The sequence below is a fragment of the Hyla sarda genome, chromosome 4, assembly GCF_029499605.1.
Source record: "Hyla sarda isolate aHylSar1 chromosome 4, aHylSar1.hap1, whole genome shotgun sequence".
NCBI lineage: Eukaryota > Metazoa > Chordata > Amphibia > Anura > Hylidae > Hyla > Hyla sarda.
Window position 1 is genome coordinate 137,315,372 of NC_079192.1, and position 21,705 is coordinate 137,337,076.

General features: G+C 44.6%; 1 protein-coding gene across 2 annotated transcripts in view; it reads left to right on the top strand.

Moving 5' to 3' along the window:
• The first annotated feature begins 7,515 nt into the window (after positions 1 to 7,515).
• SECISBP2L (SECIS binding protein 2 like) overlaps positions 7,516 to 21,705 on the top strand; it is an 85,171-nt gene continuing 70,981 nt past the window's right edge. The window contains exon 1 of one of the 2 annotated variants that reach the window (XM_056572259.1): positions 7,516 to 7,740. In XM_056572259.1, the coding sequence (XP_056428234.1) occupies positions 7,723 to 7,740 (18 nt within the window). In that variant the 5' untranslated portion in view covers positions 7,516 to 7,722. The remainder of the gene's footprint in view (positions 7,741 to 21,705) is intronic. The other variant, XM_056572258.1, reaches the window with a different exon arrangement.

Below are 21,705 nucleotides of genomic sequence, written 5' to 3' on the forward strand. Positions count from 1 at the left end.
TCGCTCCCCCGGTGCCTCCGGTAACCCGCTCCAGTCTCTGCCGCGATCCTCTTCCTGGTTGCCGTGGTCATCGAGTCATACCGCACTCAGCCAATCACCGGCCACAGAGAAGTCCCGACTCGGCCGGCGATAGGCTGAGCGGCAGTGTGACGTTTTCGGCCCTGGCAGCAGGTGCCGGTGAAGTGAAGAATTGTGTGTCTTGAAGCGTTCTCACACTGCCGTCGGGACTTCGCTGCGGGCCGGTGATTGGCAGTATGACTCGCCGGGATCCAGGAAGAGGATCATGGCAGAGACCGGAGCAGGTTACCGGAGGCACCGGGGGAGCGAAGGATGTATGTATCTATTTATTTTTTTACTGCCGGTAGTATGGAGGACAATTTTTGTATTCTGGAGTTCTCCTTTAATTCTGCTGAAGTAGAAGAAGAAATTTGTGGCACTTTGCACAGCGTAATAAACAGGTGTCTTTATTAGGGGAACAGCCGCTTCATGCACAACAACAGTGTTTCTCAAGCACGGTCCTCAAGTACCCCCAACAGGTCATGTTTTCAGGATTTCCTTAGGCTAAATTTCCACTTGTTTTTTTTTTCCTGCGTTTTTATTTTTTTTTGTGTCAAAAAAAACGCCAGAAAAAAATGTCTTTCTTTTCCCCTTTGGTGTTTTTTAAAAATTTATTAAGTACCAAAAAAAAAAAGAAAAAAAAAGGATGCAATAGTGATGGAAAAAGTGTATTATAAGGAAATGTATATTTTTTCTAACTTAATTTTTTATACATTTTTAAACAGGGATCAATTTATGTGGGCGGGCAGGGCACTGAAAGTTTAGCCGACAATAATAAAAATGTAGTGCGTGTGTGCTTTTCACTTTTTTTTCTTTATTTTTTATATTTTATTTGGTAATACTACTACTCCCAGCATGGAACACACTGTTCCATGATGGGAGTAGTAGTTCCTGTACTACTAGATAGATTGCCCCGAGTGTCACTCCTGATACCCGATGCGATCATCCATAATATAGCAGAGATGCGGAGCGGCTCGCATCTCTGCACTATACTCCGGCTGGCCAGTGATCTGAATAGAAAGTCACATCACTCATTCTTATTTTCCGCCCAGTGTGGGGATTGGCCGGATGGTGACAGCCAATCCCTGCTCTCAGTGGGAAATATGAATGAGTGAGTGGCCAGCTGGAGTGCAGAGCAGAAATGCGAGCGCAGGAGAAAGCCGCTCCGCATTTCAGGGATGAAGGATAATCTGTGCTTAACTGCAGGTACTACTGCTCCCAACATGGAGAACACTCTGCTCCATGCAGGGAGCTGTAGTACCTGCATTAATAGACAGATCACAGGGAGTGTCACTCCTGACACCCGCTGTGATCCTCCTGTATAATGTATACATGCGGCTGCTCTTCTATGGTCCCCTGCACTGAAGTATACATACAACTATTCATATTTCCCACAGAGAGTTGTGAGTCGCTGGAACCATTGATAATCTGTTTTCCCTTAGTCTCCTCAGCCGCACAATATGGGGTGTCACACATGGCACCTCCCACATAGCCCATATAATGGGCGTACTTACACATGCCAACAGAGTAATTATAAAGAAAAATAGGGGGGTAGACTTGTGCTGCTGAGGAGACTAAGGGAAAACAGATTATCAATCAAATCACATCTTCTCTAGCGTCTGCCTCAGCAGGCCAATGTGGGGATATATAACACCTACACTCTCCTATTGGACAGTCAAATATCATGCAGATAGCAATAAACAACAGTTTCTATATACACCTACACTTGCTATACCTCACCAATAACCACAATCAAGTAGTATCAAAAAGACATCTTTATTATAACAAAATAGAATTACAAAAATACACAATAGTAGAAAAAGACGCAACCCCTAACCCCTAAAAAACACACACCCCAAAATAGCATGGGAATCCCGGGCCGATCACTCACACAATATGACAGTATGCAACATGACCTAATTGTTATACCTCCATATGTCTATATAGGAATGCTAGTATCAATATAATATAATATGTACAATCACCGGCATCATGACACATTAATTTGCATTACCTGTTCCTTGCAAACTATCAGCGGCCATCTGGGGACTCCCGTGCACCCTCAACGGACGTCTGTTTCGTGGGCTAACCCACTTCGTCAGGAGGTAGTTTACCCATACTCACCGGGATATTTATACCTAAAGCCCGCTCTCCGGGCCAGATCTCCGGGCCGGAAGTCAGGACCAGCGGCGTCATCAGGCTTCCGCCGGCATGTAAACATGACGGTTTCCGGCCTTAACTGACACTTTAGGTCAGGACTTCCGCCCAGACGATCAGCGCATGCGCACCGGGCTAAGATATTGGTAAGATCACCAATTTAAATACTATCTCATATATTATGAATATAACTCGGTCCCCAAATAGCCGTGATATACATTACAATACACATTATCAATATATAAGGTTCTGAGAACATCTATATTGACATTAATATTATATTACATTTTCCACATAAATCCTTATACATGGTACATTATGCATCATACTCCTTTACATAACTTTATAACAAAATTGTCTTAATCAAATACCAAAATTATCTAAGCATAATTATAGCTATTGTAGTGCTAATAGTGTTTGTTTTTTTCATATACATTATTATATATCTCTATACCTTTGTGCCCAATGGTGTACTATTATAAACCTACAATTAATAATCTCCTCTAACATTGCACAATCAGTGATTAAAAATTGGTATTAACCGTGTCTAATAATAATTATTAAAATATAAGGTGACATATGCAGTGATGAGGTTAACCATCCCACCTCCCCCCACCCACAGCCCTTAATCCCTAACACCCTACTACCAACCCCAATCATATACCTGTGTCCAAAAAACATCATTATAATGATAATAATAATAATAATAACCAACTGTGACCCCCCCCATTTTAAATTATAATTCACCACCCCCCACACACGCCCCACCACACCAACCTAACCTCACATTCACACATCCCAACACACCACATACACTCCCCCACATTAGCCTCATTCACCAAACACTTCCATACAATATTAAGTCACACATATAGTACCCATAATGATCAACAATTATCAAATTTATATATATCATCTTTGTCTATATACAATTGTTCTCTTCTTAATCTTCATTTCTTCCTCATTTTTTCATTTTCTATCTTCTTTACTTTAAGGGGATCCACTTCTCCAACACATAAATCGGCTAGATACAATTTCACGGTGAGTTACCTCTGGGATGTTATCTATAAACATACAAATCATAGATTAAAATCAATTCTAAAAACAAATATACCCTCATAAGAATGAACTGAAACTCAGGCTCTCATTTAATCCTTCCGGGGACATGGTGTTTAACCACATAATCCATTTAGTTTCCTTCTGTTGTAACAACCTTGCCATATCAATTTAATAATTTAATAATTATTATTAGACACGGTTAATACCAATTTTTAATCACTGATTGTGCAATGTTAGAGGAGATTATTAATTGTAGGTTTATAATAGTACACCATTGGGCACAAAGGTATAGAGATATATAATATGTATTCATGTATATGAAAAAAACAAACACTATTAGCACTACAATAGCTATAATTATGCTTAGATAATTTTGGTATTTGATTAAGACAATTTTGTTACCGTATAAAGTTATGTAAAGGAGTATGATGCATAATGTACCATGTATAAGGATTTACGGTATGTGGAAAATGTAATATAATATTAATGTCAATATAGATGTTCTCAGAACCTTATATACTGATAATGTGTATTGTAATGTATATCAAGGCTATTTGGGGACCGAGTTATATTCATAATATATGAGATAGTATTTAAATTGGTGATCTTACCAATATCTTAGCCCGGTGCGCATGCGCTGATCGTCTGGGCGGAAGTCCTGACCTAGAGTGTCAGTTAAGGGCGGAAATCGTCATGTTTACATGCCGGCGGAAGCCTGATGACTTCAGGCCCGGAGATCCGGGCATGCACCATTGAGCGGGCTTTAGGTATAAATATCCCGGTGAGTATGGGTAAACTACCTCCTGACGAAGTGGGTTAGCCCACGAAACAGACGTCCGTTGAGGGTGCACGGGAGTCCCCAGATGGCCGCTGATAGTTTGCAAGGAACAGGTAATGCAAATTAATGTGTCATGATGCCGGTGATTGTACATATTATATTATATTGATACTAGCATTCCTATATAGACATATGGAGGTATAACAATTAGGTCATGTTGCATACTGTCATATTGTGTGAGTGATCGGCCCGGGATTCCCATGCTATTTTGGGGTGTGTGTTTTTTAGGGGTTAGGGGTTGCGTCTTTTTCTACTATTGTGTATTTTTGTAATTCTATTTTGTTATAATAAAGATGTCTTTTTGATACTATTTGATTGTGGTTATTGGTGAGGGATAGCAAGTGTAGGTGTATACAATGTGGGGATATAGCAAAGAGAAAACCCAATAGGGAGGGCCTCAATGCTTAGAGGTATTAATAACAGAGTTTGCAAAACTCGGCTGAGAAGAAAGTCTGGTCTCCATCCTATAGTAAAGAAAAAATGTAACTGGAGTAGACCAGGTAGCAGATAAAGATATTTGTTCAATGGGAACTGAACATTTTCAGCCCAAGAAGACCCCACTAATCTTATAGAGTGGGCCTTAGTAAAAGCTGGAGGGTCTAATCCGTCCAAAGTATAACAAAAATTTATGCAACTACATATCCATCTAGATATGGTAGGCTTAGAGGCTTTCTTGCCTCTGGATGAACCCTGAAATAAAATAAAAAGATTTTCTTCTTTCCGAAAGGTAGAGGTCCGATTAAGGTAGGTTCTCAGACAGCGGACCACATCTAAATTTCTAAGTAGTTGGTTTTCCTCATCAGGAAGCGCAGGTAAAGCAATGACTTGGTTTGTGTTCTGAAAAGAAGCACACTTGGGTAGAAAGGTAGGGAGAAATCTCAATAGGGCCTTGTCCTCGAGAAAGACACTATAAGGCTCTCTAGAAGAGAGGGCCTGTAACTCACCTACCCTCTTAGCAGAAGTTATGGCTAGTAAGAAAGCTGTCTCAAATGGATAGTGAGAGAGTTTCTCCAGGACTAAAGGTAAATCCCACAGAGAAACAGGTCTCAGGATACTGGGTCGTAGAAGAGAAACTGCTCTAATAAAGGCTTTGAATTCAGGAATAAGTAAAAGTCTCTTTTGAAGTACAGCAGAAAGGGCTTACATTTGTACTATGAGTGTACTTGGTGACAGCCCTTTGTCAAAAACATCTTGAAGAAATTCTAAAATTTCAGGATTAGATGGGGTGGAGAGATCGATACCTTTGTACTGACACCATGTGTGAAAAATTCTTCTGATTCTTGCATAAGACCGGTTAGTAGCCTTACTCCTTCAGCAGGCTAAAGTGTTCAAGACTCTTTCTGAATAGCCCTTGGCCATCAGAAGCGTGCGATCAACCTCCAAGCTGTCAGCTTGAAAGATCTGAGACTGTGACACAACCGTGTTCCTTGCGTCACTAAATTCCTCTTGAGGGGAAGAGTCCAATATAGCCCCTGACTCATCATCATGAGCAGGAGAAACCAGGATCTTTTGGGACAAAATGGCATTATTACGATTATCGAGGCCTGATCCTGTTTGATTTTCCTCAATACTTTCGGAATCATGGGCACAGGAGGGAACACATATGCTAAAAGGAATTTCCAAGAAATGGTCATGGCATCGACCGCCATATAGGATATAGGGAGCAGAATCTCTTGAGTTTTGTGTTGTCCCTTGTGGCCATCAGGTCAACCTGCGGCATGCCCCACATTTCTGTCAGTTGTTGGAAGATTAACGGGTCCAGAGACCATTCCCCTGGCAGTACTATATTTCTGGACAGACAGTCTGCTAGCTCATTGTGTGTGCCCCGTATATGAATTGCTGATATCCTTGACACCCAGTTCTCCCTCCAAGACATGATCTTTTTGAGATTTGGTGCCTCCCTGTTTGTTGATGTAATATACGGATGCTATGTTGTCAGAACTGACCTTTACTGCTCTGCCCTTGAGACAGGGGGCAAAGTGACATAGGGCTAGATAGATCGTCCTTAATTCTTTGGCATTGGATGACATCATCCTTTCTGCCTGCTTCCAAGTTCCTTGAACTCATCTTTGAAGCATGTGAAGTCCCCAACCGATGCCTGAAGCATCTGTGGTAAGATTGATCCAATCTGGTTCCTGTAATTGCTTGCCGTCTTGTAGGCGTGTCGACTAGGTTAGGGAGCCTGGTGTCATCTTGGTGTCTAGGCTGGTAAGAGATCGGTTCCACTGACCGAGAACTTCTGTCTGTCGAGGTCTCAAGTTCCAGAGGGCCCAAGGAACAGCCTCTATTGAGGAGGACATTAGACCCAGAACTTTCATAAGGGTTTTTATTGAGACCTGGCGAAGTCTGCGTATATGCCTCACTGCTGCTAACAGACGGTCCTTCCTCTCCTGCAATAGGAATAGAGTCATTTGAGTCGTATCTATGATGTAGCCAAGAAAGGATCCTCTGGTGGATGGAAAGAGATGAGACTTTTCCTGATTTACGATCCAGCCTAGACGATCTATTGGTTTGACATACTTAACAACATATCAAAAGTTTTTGTATCTGACAGTGCCCATTTAAATAAACCCATTGCACCCCAAAATGTGCCACTTTTTACAAATTCTGTCCACAATCCGTTTTGTAAGCCAGGTTAGGCTGGGTTTACACCACGTTTTGTACTTACGGTTCCCATATACGGCTGGGAGGAGGGGGTGGGGGGTTAGGGCTTAATTGCAGCACCCGCACTCAGCCGTATAGGGTAACCGTATTTAATGCATGTCTATGAGCTGACTTGGTCGACCGCGTTTTTGCCTACGGTCGGGAAACCGCATACGGCCAGCCGTATATGGGAACCGTAAGTACAAAACGTGGTGTGAACCCAGCCTTAGGCCTGGTTTAGCTTTAGGACAAATTGATGTATGTGTGAAAAGTCTCCCCATGATAAATTCATAACCATAGCTATATAAATTTAGTAACTGTGACAAATTGTGCGACAAATCAACACCCCAAAAACCAGGGTAAAACTAATAAATTCACCATATAGTCGCTAGCTATAACTATATTCAGGCCTTTAAGTGATTTGGTATATATCGGGTATGAACCCTACATGAAAAATGCAGAATTTTACGTAATATCGTGATTAAACTTCATTTACATTAAAAGCCCTTTAGCTCGGGCTCCCTCAGCAGGAAGAATCTATAGGAGATCACTGACATTAGATTATGAGCACATGACAAACATCCAATGTGCGCGGCTACTATGGGGGCCACAGGCGCGGGTCACATGAAGTGGAGCTCAGCGGTATACGTGACACTCCTAATGACAGCGCCTCCGCGTTCGGCTGAATGGGGACACTGGCGGCTTCCGTAGCAGCTGACTGCCTGTCACAGAACTCTGTGCTCCGCCCAGAGCCGCGGGTTCGGCGGGTGTTACGTAGCTGGGCGGCCCGGGTGGGGTGTGGACTGAGGCCGAGCAGAGGGAGCAACAAACCCGGTACAGTAAGAAGGGACACTGGCAGGAATAAGATGGGAGAAGCCGCTACCGATATCTGCCCCTCATAGGCCGAGTATACAGAGAACTGAAGGAACTCGCTACCAGGCCGCTCCTTATAGTGAGGCCCAGCAACCATGGAGATCAACGAGCAGGTATACAAGACTGCCTCCTTATTACACTACAGCCTCCTTATTACACTACAGCCTCCTTATTACACTACAGCCTTTTTATTACACTACAGCCTCCTTATTACACTACAGCCTCCTTATTACACTACAGCCTCCTTATTACACTACAGCCTGCTGCCTCCTTATTACACTACAGCCTCCTTATTACACTACAGCCTCCTTATTACTCTACAGCCTCCATATTACACTACAGCCTCCATATTACACTACAGCCTCCTTATTACTCTACAGCCTCCATATTACACTACAGCCTCCTTATTACACTACAGACTCCTTATTACACTACAGCCTCCTTATTACACTACAGCCTCCATATTACACTACAGCCTCCTTATTACGCTACAGCCTCCTTATTACACTACAGCCTCCTTATTACACTACAGCCTCCTTATTACACTACAGGCTGGTGCCTCCTTATTACTCTACAGCCTCCTTATTACACTACAGCCTGCTGCCTCCTTATTACTCTACAGCCTCCTTATTACACTACAGCCTTCTGCCTCCTTTATTACTCTACAGCCTTCTTATTACTCTACAGCCTTCTTATTACACTACAGCCTCCTTATTACACTAAAGCCTGCTGCCTCCTTATTACACTACAGCCTCCTTATTACACTACAGCCTCCTTATTACACTACAGCCTGCTGCCTCCTTATTACACTACAGCCTCCTTATTACACTACAGCCTGCTGCCTCCTTATTACACTACAGCCTCCTTATTACACTACAGGCTGCTGCCTCCTTATTACACTACAGCCTCCTTATTACACTACAGGCTGGTGCCTCCTTATTACACTACAGCCTCCTTATTACACTACAGGCTGCTGCCTCCTTATTACACTACATGCTGCTGCCTCCTTATTACACTACAGCCTCCTTATTACACTACAGGCTGCTGCCTCCTTATTACTCTACAGCCTCCTTATTACACTACAGCCTCCATATTACACTACAGGCTGCTGCCTCCTTATTACACTACAGCCACCATATTACACTACAACCTGCTGCCTCCTTATTACACTACAGCCTCCTTATTACACTACAGTCTAGTGCCTCCTTATTACACTAGACGGCTATCTAACCAGTCTCTGCCCCCTCTGTGTGATGTGACTATGGGCCCCTGCCTCCTCCTATCTCCCTATTCCTCTGTGGTGAGATGACTATGGGGCCCCTGCCTCCTCCTAGCTCCCTATTCCTCTGTGGTGAGATGACTATGGGGCCCCTGCCTCCTCCTATCTCCCCATTCCTCTGTGTGAGATGACTATGGGGCCCCTGCCTCCTCCTACCTCCCTATTCCTCTGTGTGAGCTAACTATGGGGCCCCTGCCTCCTCCTATCTCCCTATTCCTCTGTGTGATATGACTATGGGCCCCTGCCTCCTCCTATCTCCCTATTCCTCTGTGGTGAGATGACTATGGGGCCCCTGCCTCCTCCTATCTCCCTATTCCTCTGTGGTGAGATGACTATGGGGCCCCTGCCTCCTCCTATCTCCCTATTCCTCTGTGGTGAGATGACTATGGGGCCCCTGCCTCCTCCTATCTCCCTATTCCTCTGTGGTGAGATGACTATGGGGCCCCTGCCTCCTCCTATCTCCCCATTCCTCTGTGGTGAGATGACTATGGGGCCCCTGCCTCCTCCTATCTCCCCATTCCTCTGTGGTGAGATGACTATGGGGCCCCTGCCTCCTCCTATCTCCCTATTCCTCTGTGTGAGATGACTATGGGGCCCCTGCCCCCTCCTATCTCCCTATTCCTCTGTGTGAGATGACTATGGGGCCCTGCCCCCTCCTATCTCCCTATTCCTCTGTGTGAGATGACTGTGGGTTCCTGCCTCCTCCTATCTACCTATTCCTCTGTGTGAGATGACTATGGGGCCCCTGCCTCCTCCTATCTCCCCATTCCTCTGTGTGAGATGGCTATGGGCCCCTGCCTCCTCCTATCTCCCCATTCCTCTGTGTGAGATGGCTATGGGCCCCTGCCTCCTCCTATCTCCCTATTCCTCTGTGTGAGATGACTATGGGCCCCTGCCTCCTCCTATCTCCCTATTCCTCTGTGTGAGATGGCTATGGGGCCCCTGCCTCCTCCTATCTACCTATTCCTCTGTGTGAGATGACTATGGGCCCCTGCCTCCTCCTATCTCCCTATTCCTCTGTGTGAGATGACTATGGGGCCCCTGCCTCCTCCTATCTCCCCATTCCTCTGTGTGAGATGGCTATGGGCCCCTGCCTCCTCCTATCTCCCTATTCCTCTGTGTGAGATGACTATGGGCCCCTGCCTCCTCCTATCTCCCCATTCCTCTGTGTGAGATGACTATGGGCCCCTGCCTCCTCCTATCTCCCTATTCCTCTGTGTGAGATGACTATGGGCCCCTGCCTCCTCCTATCTCCCCATTCCTCTGTGTGAGATGACTATGGGCCCCTGCCTCCTCCTATCTCCCTATTCCTCTGTGTGAGATGACTATGGGCCCCTGCCTCCTCCTATCTCCCTATTCCTCTGTGTGAGATGACTATGGGGCCCCTGCCTCCTCCTATCTCCCTATTCCTCTGTGTGAGATGACTATGGGGCCCCTGCCCCCTCCTATCTCCCTATTCCTCTGTGTGAGATGACTATGGGCCCCTGCCTCCTCCTATCTCCCTATTCCTCTGTGTGAGATGACTATGGGCCCCTGCCTCCTCCTATCTCCCTATTCCTCTGTGTGAGATGGCTGACATTAGGGTCTGAGGGATAAATTCTAGTTCTGTGCTGTGATGATCGCAGGTTGTGAGGTCTTTGTGTCCAATCAGAAAGTATCTGTAAGTCTTTTGGATGTAATACTGTGCCTCTTCCCTACTAGTGGCCGGCGACATTTGTTTCTTATATTGTCTTATGCCTCCTGTCAGATGAGGATGACATATCATTGGACGTATGTCACCCGGTGAGCCTGGGGCTGCTCGCTCACATGTAACAGGAATGTTGCACAGCCTGGTTATTCACTTATGCTCAATGCACCAACAATTCCTTTGTTTATCTGGAGTTTTTATATTGTGAATAAGACTGATCTCCAATCAGTGGATTATTACACTACAACTACTGATGCTACCAGAACTTGGTGGGAGTAGTAGTTTTGCCACAGCTGGTGAGCCATCATTGGCAGACCACTGGTATTTTGTGTATATAGTTATGGTATGCCAAGTATTCCTCCATAGTGCAGACATGGAAATAACGTCTATGTAATTGTCACTGATTTTGTATTTTTTACTTGTGCTCTTACCTTGTTGACTTAAAAAAAAAAAATATTCAAAAGCTTCTCTACGTAAACTTGACTTTAACCGTACACGTTAGATCAGCAGAGAATTTGAATGTCCTGTCAATGCTCCATCTGTATTAAAAACAGATTTGATCAACATTACAGATATTTTGATGTTAGTAGATTAAGAAATAACAAAATCTTTTTTTTTTATCATGAACAACTTGCTGTCAGTCATACGATCATTCAGTAATGGCTGATACCTAGGTGTAATACACTGCTCAAAACTAAAGGAAACACTTACACAACACAATGTAACTCCAAGTCAATCACACTAATGTGAAATCACACTGTCCACTCAGGAAGCAACACTGATTGACAATCAATTTCACATGCTGTTGTGCAAATGGAACAGACAACAGGTGGAAATTATAGGCAATTAGCAAGACACCCCCAATAAAGGAGTGGTTCTACAGGTGGTGACCACAGACCACTTCTCACTTCCTATGCTTCCTGGCTGATGTTTTGGTCACTTTTGAATGCTGGCGGTGCTTTAACTCTAGTGGTAGCATGAGACGGAGTCTACAACCCACCAAAAGTGCCTAAGATAGTGCAGCTCATCCAGGATGGTACATCAATGTGAGCTGTGGCAAGAAGGTTTGCTGTGTCTGTCAGCGTAGTGTCCAGAGCATGGAGGCACAACCAGGAGACAGGCCAGTACATCAGGAGATGTGGAGGAGGGCATAGGAGGGCAACAACCCAGCAGCAGGACCGCTACCTCTGCCTTTGTGCAAGGAAGAGCAGGAGAAGCACTGCCAGAGCCCTGCAAAATGACCTCCAGCAAGCCACAAATGTGCATGTGTCCACTCAAACGGTAAGAAACAGACTCCATGAGGGTGGTATGAGGGCCCGATGTCCACAGGTGGGGGTAGTGCTTGCAGCCCAACACTGTGCAGAACGTTTGGCATTTCCCAGAGAACACCAAGATTGGCAAACTTGCCACTTGCACCCTGTGCTCTTCACAGATGAAAGCAGGTTCACACTGAGCACATGTGACAGACGTGACAGAGTCTGGAGACGCTGTTGAGAACGTTCTGCTGCCTGCAATATCCTCCAGCATGACCAGTTTAGTGTGGGGTGACATTTCTTTGGGGGGGCTGCACAGCCCTCTATATGCTTGCCAGAGGTAGCCTTACTGCCATTAGGTACTGAGATGAGATCCTCAGACACCTTGTGAGACCATATGCTGGTGCGGTTGGCCCTGGGTTCCTCCTAATGCAAGACAATGCTAGACCTCATGTGGCTGGAGTGTGTCAGCAGTTCCTGCAAGAGGAAGGCATTGATGCTATAGACTGGCCGCCCGTTCCCCAGACCTGAATCCGATTGAGCACATCTGGGACATCATGTCTTGCTCCATCCACCAACGCCACGTTGCACCACAGACTGTCCAGGAGTTGGCGGGTTCTTTAGTCCAGGTCTGGGAGAACATCCCTCAGGAGACCATCCACCACCTCATCAGGAGCATGCCCAGGCATTGTAGGGAGGTAATACGGGCACGTGAAGGCCACACACACACACACACACACACACACACACACTTCTGAGCCTCATTTTGGCTTGTTTTAAGGACATTACATCAAAGTTGGATCAGCCTGTAGTGTGGTTTTCCACTTTGATTTTGAGTGTGACTCCAGATCCAGACCTCCATGGGTTGATAAATTTGATTTCCATTGATAATTTTTGTGTGATTTTGTTGTCAGCACATTCAACTATGTAAAGACGAAAGTATTCCATACGATTAGTTCATTCATTAGATCTAGGATGTGTTAGTGTTCCCTTTTATCTTTTTGAGCAGTGTATATACAGAACAGCAGTTAACTGTTTCAAAATCTATTCTAAACATTAGTGACAGGTAATAATCTTAATGTGGGAGATTTATCAAAATCTGTCCAGAGGAGAAGTTGCTGAGTTGCCCATAGCAACCAATCAGATCGCTTCTTTCATTCTTCAGAGGTCTTTTCAAAAATGAAAGTAGCGATCTGATTGGTTGCTATGGGCAACTCATCAACTTTTCCTCTGGACAGGTTTTGATAAATCTCCCACAATGTGATGTGTATGGCGAGCTGGGGAGTAGAAGAATTTGGTGAGATTTATGAAAAGCTGACAAGGAGAAAAGTTGCTGAATTGTCCATAGCAACCAATCAGATCACTTCTTTCTTTGTCACAGGCCTTTTTAAAAAGGAAAGAAGTGATCTGGTTGCTATGGGCAACTAAGCAACTTTCCCTCTGGACAGCTTTTCATTAATCACTGATCGGCAAGATAATGGTGATCAGTGATATCTAAGGCTTTGTCCATATCTGTGTTTGATGCTCCCATTGGGGCTAGACAGAGCCTGATGGGCCGTTGCACAACGATTGCTAATGGCTCCCATTGACTTTAATCAGGTCAGTTTGTTTTTTGTCTAGTGCCCATTTATTTAGCAGGATTTGGCCAGAAAAAATGACAATTTGCATCTTTTTTGTCCACTCAGGTTTTGCTGCTTAAACAGATTGTGACATAGGTCCGGCACAGATGTGACCATAGCCTAACCTGTGACACTGCAACAGCTCATGTTGTATTTTAGTAGAAGCCAAAGATCTACAGGTTGAAGTAGAGCAGGGCGGTATGACCAAATATGTGTATCACGGTATTTCTTTCACCCCCCCCCCCAAATCATGTGACCCGCGAGCGCTGTTCTGGTCCCCCCCCACCAAATCATGTTACCCGAAAGTTCTGTTCTGCTCCCCCACACCAAATCATGTTACCCGCCAGCGCTGTTCTGCTCCCCCCCCCCAATTAATTATCAGCCCAGCTGGGTACTACTCACATATGCCACTCGCAAGTACTGCCCTCCTCCTCTTTGTTGAGGGCCGCCGGCGCTGGAACTCACTGTACGCCAGTGGTCTCAAACCTGCGGACCTCCAGCTGTTGCAAAGCTACAACTCCCAACATGCTTGGACTTGTAGATTTGCAACACCTGGAGGTCTGCAGGTTTGAGACCACTGCTGTTCGCTGTATCCCTATGCCTGTGCTGCAAAAGATAAGAGTGCAGTGCTTGCAGGTGACATATGTGAGTAGTGCCCTGCTGGGCTGCTAATTAATTGGGAGGGGGGGAGCAGAACAGCGCTGGCGGGTAACATGATTTGGTGGGGGGAGCAGAACAGCGCTGGCGGGTAACATGATTTGGTGGGGGGAGCAGAACAGCGCTGGCGGGTAACATGATTTGGTGGGGGGAGCAGAACAGCGCTCGCGGGTAACATGATTTGGTGGGGGGAGCAGAACAGCGCTCGCAGGTAACATGATTTGGTGGGGGGAGCAGAACAGCGCTCGCAGGTAACATGATTTGGTGGGGGGAGCAGAACAGCGCTCACGGGTAACATGATTTGGTGGGTGGGAGCAGAACAGCGCTCGCGGGTAAGATGATTTGGTGGGGGGAGCAGAACAGCGCTCGCGGGTAACATGATTTGGTGGGGGGAGCAGAACAGCGCTCGCGGGTAACATGATTTGGTGGGGGAGAGCAGAACAGCGCTCGCGGGTAACATGATTTGGTGGGGGAGAGCAGAACAGCGCTCGCGGGTAACATGATTTGGTGGGGAAGAGCAGAACAGCGCTCGCGGGTAACATGATTTGGTGGGGGAGAGCAGAACAGCGCTCGCGGGTAACATGATTTGGTGGGGGAGAGCAGAACAGCGCTCGCGGGTAACATGATTTGGTGGGGGAGAGCAGAACAGCGCTCGCGGGTAACATGATTTGGTGGGGGAGAGCAGAACAGCGCTCGCGGGTAACATGATTTGGTGGGGGGAGCAGAACAGCGCTCGCGGGTAACATGATTTGGTGGGGGAGAGCAGAACAGCGCTCGCGGGTAACATGATTTGGTGGGGGGAGCAGAACAGCGCTCGCGGGTAACATGATTTGGTGGGGGAGAGCAGAACAGCGCTCGCGGGTAACATGATTTGGTGGGGGAGAGCAGAACAGCGCTCGCGGGTAACATGATTTGGTGGGGGAGAGCAGAACAGCGCTCGCGGGTAACATGATTTGGTGGGGGAGAGCAGAACAGCGCTCGCGGGTAACATGATTTGGTGGGGGAGAGCAGAACAGCGCTCGCGGGTAACATGATTTGGTGGGGGGAGCAGAACAGCGCTCGCGGGTAACATGATTTGGTGGGGGAGAGCAGAACAGCGCTCGCGGGTAACATGATTTGGTGGGGGAGAGCAGAACAGCGCTCGCGGGTAACAGGATTTGGTGGGGGGAGCAGAACAGCGCTCGCGGGTAACAGGATTTGGTGGGGGGAGCAGAACAGCGCTCGCGGGTAACAGGATTTGGTGGGGGGAGCAGAACAGCGCTCGCGGGTAACAGGATTTGGTGGGGGGAGCAGAACAGCGCTCGCGGGTAACAGGATTTGGTGGGCGGAGCAGAACAGTGCTCGCGGGTAACAGGATTTGGTGGGCGGAGCAGAACAGTGCTCGCGGGTAACATGTGATTAGTTCCCCGATGTGGGGACAGCGCAGTGCTGGGCTGATAATTCATTCCCAAGGGGGAGGGGCCAAACCGGTATTGCGGTATGAGGAAAAATTCATATTGTGCAGCCCAAAAATGTTGGTATTCGGTATGAACCGGTATACCGCCCAGCCCTAGGTTGAAGACCCATGTGGTAGACTTTAGGAGCTGGTTACACACTTGTTTTTATTTTAGTGCATGGGCTACAAGAACTTTTATAGATCTCAGCAGAAAAATATGTGGCACATGGATGCCTAAATGATGTCTTAGGTCAGTGTTTCCCAACCAGGGTGCCTCCAGCTGTTGCAAAACTACAACTCCCAGCATGCCCGGACAGCCAAAGGCTGTCCGGGCATGCTGGGAGTTGTAGTTTCGCAACAGCTGGAGGCACCCTGGTTGGGAAACACTGTCTTAGAAACTTGGAAGTATATGCCAAAAATTGTGAATGTAAGAAAATGATGGTAAACGTTCACCTTGGCTGTTACACTTTGCTGACATAGGACATGACGTAAACCACCATAAGTTTCACGTGACATTTCCTCGAATAACAAACTGTTTGCCATGTAATGATCTACTAAATAATCGTCCCAGGAATAATTTGCTCTGACATAAATCTCTAGAAATGCTCAGCAGTACCTGTCATCCTTGCTGGGAGATCTGTATGGCAGATGGAACTGCTGGCCTCATTTCCACACAATTTGCATATGTAACATTTTAGGGTTCATCGCGGTTCCCGTAGCGTTTCACTCTAGGTGGTTGTGCTGGTTTGAGCAGCAGCAGGATGTTTCTCAGAACATGCCGGGTTCTGGTCAGACTACATGGCCTGCATTCCTTTAACTTAGGTCACATAAGGAAGTGTATTATACTGAATGGCTTTAAATAGAATTTTATGTTCCATTGAAGGTAATTGATTTACACTGACGGACACGTGCCTTGTATCAACTGTGTTTTGCCATGTTACCATTGACTATGGATCCAAAGGATTTGCTGCTAAACTGTGCCTCTCTGTACTGTGGTGTTTGCGAGGTGGGTCATACAATGCTCTACATTTACTGACACCCGTTTGAATGTAAATAACAATAGACAAAAGCATTTTTTTTATCTAAATATATACAGTACCCTGTCCAGGGGGCAGCTTACCAGCCTGTTCCTGCTAGTGACATCTTCTGTGTGCAGCTATCTGCCTAGTAGCTACACAAAAGACAAAGGCTGGGGTTCATTTACAGCGACTGTCATAGTAGAAGTCCATAGACCATTGAGAAAAACAGCTATAAATGCTTTACTCCTATCTGTGTAAGTATGTTGTCTATTATGTAGGACAACGAAAGAAAATGAAAATAAACCTATCATTAAAAACAACGCAGAAACATCCCTAGTTGTAAAGTGCTGTTGAGTTTCTTAAAGGGGTATTCCAGGAAAAACTTTTTTTTCTTATATCAACTGGCTCCAGAAAGTTAAACAGATTTTTTTAAGCACTTTTATTATAAAATCTTAATCCTTTCAATAATTATCAGCTGCTGAAGTTGAGTTGTTGCTTTCTGTCTGGCAACAGTGCTCTCTGCTGACACCTCTGCTTGTCTCGGGAACTGCACAGAGTAGAAGAGGTTAGCTATGGGGATTTGATTCTAAACTGGGCGGTTCCCGAGACACATGTCATCAGAGAGTACTTAGATAGAAAAGAACAACTCAACTTCAGCAGCTTTAAGTACTGAAAGGATTAAGATTTTTTAATAGAAGTAATTTACAAATCTGTTTAACTTTCTGGAGCCAGTTGATATATAAAAAAAAGTTTTTTTTCCTGGATAACCCCTTTAACTATATAAACAAAGATTATAAACGAAGTTACTAAGAGAGCTAAATTGCTAGTATCTAATGTTCTATGTACTTCTAAGGACTGTGAATGCACAATATATAACCCTACCCTACAGATGAGTTTATACTGCTCTATGTCTTTCAGTGCACATAGAACTTGAATACATTCACTGTATAATACAGCTTGAGGGCACAGATGTAGGTAGGGGTAGGTACTCTACATTGGCAGTAAGATTGCTGGTCTATGGATCCCTTCCGCAACAGAGAAAGTTTAGATATGGACATAAGAAATTAGTTATTATTCATTAGTTATTATTCTCAATAAACCTAATAAAATAAATACATAATAGTGGTAAAGAGATTGGCACTGAAGTAAACCGTGCAGAAGATTTTTTGGATGCTGGAGTCTGTGCTGATGCCTTCTGAACATTACATCCTGGGGCAAAACCCTTTAGGACTCTAGCTCTTCATAATATTGTCCTAGGAGGAAGAGACGAACGTATAAGTGGAAGTGTTCCAAAGCAAACTAATCCAGTTATTCAGTTTGAAATGTGAAGAATAAAAAAATACAATCATTGAAATTTGATATGTCATAGCTACATCCACCTTTTTAACCCCTTAAGGACTCAGAGTTTTTCCGTTTTTGCACTTTCGTTTTTTCCTCCTTACCTTTTAAAAATCGTAACCCTTTCAATTTTCCACCTAAAAATCCATATTATGGCTTATTTTTTGCATCACCAATTCTACTTTGCAGTGACATTAGTCATTTTACCCAAAAATGCACGGCGAAATGGAAAAAAAAAATCATTGTGCGACAAAATCGAAATAAAAACGCCATTTTGTAACTTTTGGGGGCTTCCGTTTCTACGCAGTGCATATTTCGGTAAAAATTACACCTTATCATTATTCTGTAGGTCCATACGGTTAAAATGATACCCTACTTATATAGGTTTGATTTTGTCGCACATGCAGGAAAATGTAAACGTTTAAAAATGTAATCTTCTGACCCCTATAACGTTTTTATTTTTCCACGTACAGGGCGATATGAGGACTCATTTTTTGCGCCGTGATCTGAAGTTTTTATCGGTATGATTTTTGTTTTGATCGGACTTTTTGATCACTTTTTATAAATTTTTTTTAATGGTATAAAAAGTGACCAAAATACGCTTTTTTGGACTTTGGAATTTTTTTGCGCGTACGCCATTGACCGTGTGGTTTAATTAATGATATATTTTTATAGTTCGGACATTTACGCACGCGGCGATACCACATATGTTTATTTATTTATTTTTTTACACTGTTTTATTTTTTTTATGGGAAAAGGGGGGTGATTCAAACTTTTATTAGGGAAGTGGTTAAATGACCTTTATTAACACTTTTTTTTAAACATTTTTTTTGCAGTGTTATAGGTCCCATAGGGACCTATAACACTGCACACACTGATCTCCTATGCTGATCACTGGCGTGTATTAACACGCCTGTGATCAGCATTATCGGCGCTTGACTGCTCCTGCCTGGATCTCAGGCACGGAGCAGTCATTCGACGATCGGACACCGAGGAGGCAGGTAAAGGCCCTCCCGGTGTCCTATCAGCTGTTCGGGACGCCGCGATTTCACCGCGGCGGTCCCGAACAGCCCGACTGAGCAGCCGGGATACTTTCAGTTTCACTTTAGAAGCGGCGGTCAGCTTTGACCGCCGCTTCTAAAGGGTTAATACCGCACATCGCCGCGATCGACGATGTGTGGTATTAGCCGCGGGTCCCGGCCGTTGATGAGCGCCGGGACCGAAGCGATATGATGCAGGATCGCGGCGCGATCCTGCTTCATATCGCTGGAGCCGGCGCAGGACGTAAATATACGTCCTGCGTCGTTAAGGGGTTAAAGCCCCTTTCACACTACTGTTGTCACCCTGCAAAATCTCCCGTCATGAACTCCCGTCTAAAAATCCCTAATACGGCCGTCAAAATATCCCATTCATGTCAATGGGATTTTTTGACCATCCTGCAGCACCAGTTATGTCCCGTTATGACTAACGGCCTTTATTTTTGACGGCACAAAAGACGGTGCATGCAGTAATATTTGTCCTTTAAAAAATAACGTTGGATTAACTGATGCTAAAGTTTTAACATTGAAGTCTATGGGTGACAGATGTTCACAATTGACATCAGTTAATGCCCATTATTTTAATGTCCGTTATGATCCGTTATTTGTACTGCGCATGCTCAGAACATGGACATAAAATAACGGACATAAAAATGACGGACTGTAATGAATGAAATAACAGGTGATAAAGAATGCCCATTAAACTAATAGACATTGGTCATCTGTTATGTTCAGCTATTTTGTCTGTTTTCATTACCTCTTTCAGCAGAAAATCGGCTGTCAAAATGCAGGAACATGACGGTAGTGTAAAAGAAGCCTTAAACTGCATTTGTTTTACTGTCCCAATCCATCTGAAATGAAGCATTAACCAACTTTACAAGGAGTTAAAATAAATATGTCTTGTTTCTACAGCTCTTATGCATATGTATGCATCACCATGGTAACAGACGGCCAACTAACCCTGAATAGTCAGATCCTCTCTTACATTTGTGCCCACTTCTTTCTAAACCACTGAATGTACAGTATATTCGCATAAAACTAGGAACAGATGGAATGACTACAGAAAAGATAGTAAAATTTAAGGGGAACCTGTCATAATTTTATGCCACGGGCAGCATGACACCTACCAGTGAATAGATAGAGCATGTCACTCAAGCTGCTTGAGCGTCTCAGAGTAATATATAGTCAGGGGTGTGAAAAAAAAAAAAAAAAACTACTTGTCCAAGGGACTAAAGCGGAACACAATCTACTTGTCCCTCAAGAAAATCCACTTGTCCTGGTAGATAAAATAATTTCAACCAAAATAGTAAGATTCCCCCCCACTAGACCACCAGGGATGGATATAAGATCCTTTAGACCCTGCTGTCAACTTAGACAGAGGTGATCTAAGGGTTTAATAGCGGCCACGGTGATCGCAGTATGCCAGGGTATTAGTGGCGGGAGAGGTTCAGCTCCTTTTACACCCGAGCCAAGCCCAGAAAAGTCTAGATGTAACGTTTTTATCAAAATAAAAAATTTCTAATATGAAGTGACCAAAAATGAGCAATTCTGGATAATTTTTTTTACATTTACACCATTCACCGTACGGTTTAATTAACATTATATTTTAATAGCCAGGACATTTCCACATGCAGCGATACCACTTATGTTTATTTTTGTACATTATATCTATTTAAAGAAAATTGGAAACTTCTATTAGGAAAGGGGCTTATTCACATGTATACGCACTTTTTAAAATATTTTAATCACTATTTTTCAGTCTCAATAGGGACTTATGTGTTACTGGGGGGGGGGGGGGGGGGGGGGGGGTTCTGCTTCTCCAGTTTATGTGCTGCATTTTGTGTCAGAAAATGCTGCAAGTTGCATTTAGTTACTAGATAACTACAACTCCCAGCATGCCCTGATACAGCCTATGGTTGTGTGGGTGTTGCACTGTATAGTACAGTTAAGGTTATTGTGTAACATGCTGGGAGTTGTAGTTTTGGTTTGTGTCAGCTGCAGAGCCATAGTCTGTGTCAGGGAATACTGTGAATTGCAGTTAGTAACTACAACTCCCAGCATGCCCTGATGCAGCCTATGGCTCTGCAGCTGACCCGAACCAAAACTACAACTCTCAGCATGTTACACTTTATAGTTCTACAGTTTAGGTTATGGTGCAACATGCTGGGAGTTGTAGTTTTGGTTCGGGCATGTTTGCGGGTGCAATTTAATGTGGGTGGCCAGAAACCACTAAAAATAAATAAAATTAGATGGCACAACTGGCGGCGGCAGTGCCCCCCCCCCCCCCACATCATACATTACATACACACGTCACAGATACATCATACACATATACACTCACACCATACATATACACCATACATATGCACACATCATACATACACCCGCCACTGCCCCCCCACATCATATATTACATACAGACATCACACATACACTCACACTATACATATACACACACACACATCATACATACACCGCTGCCCACCCCACATCATACATCACATACATACACACATCACACAGACAGACATCATACACACATCATACATTACATAAACATCACACTTAGACATCATACACACATTATCCATTACATACACATCACACAGGCATACATCATACACACATCATACATACACCGCTGCCCACCCCACATCATACATCACATACACATCACACATAGACATCATACACACATCATTCATCACATACATACATCACACATAGACATCATACACACATTATCCATTACAT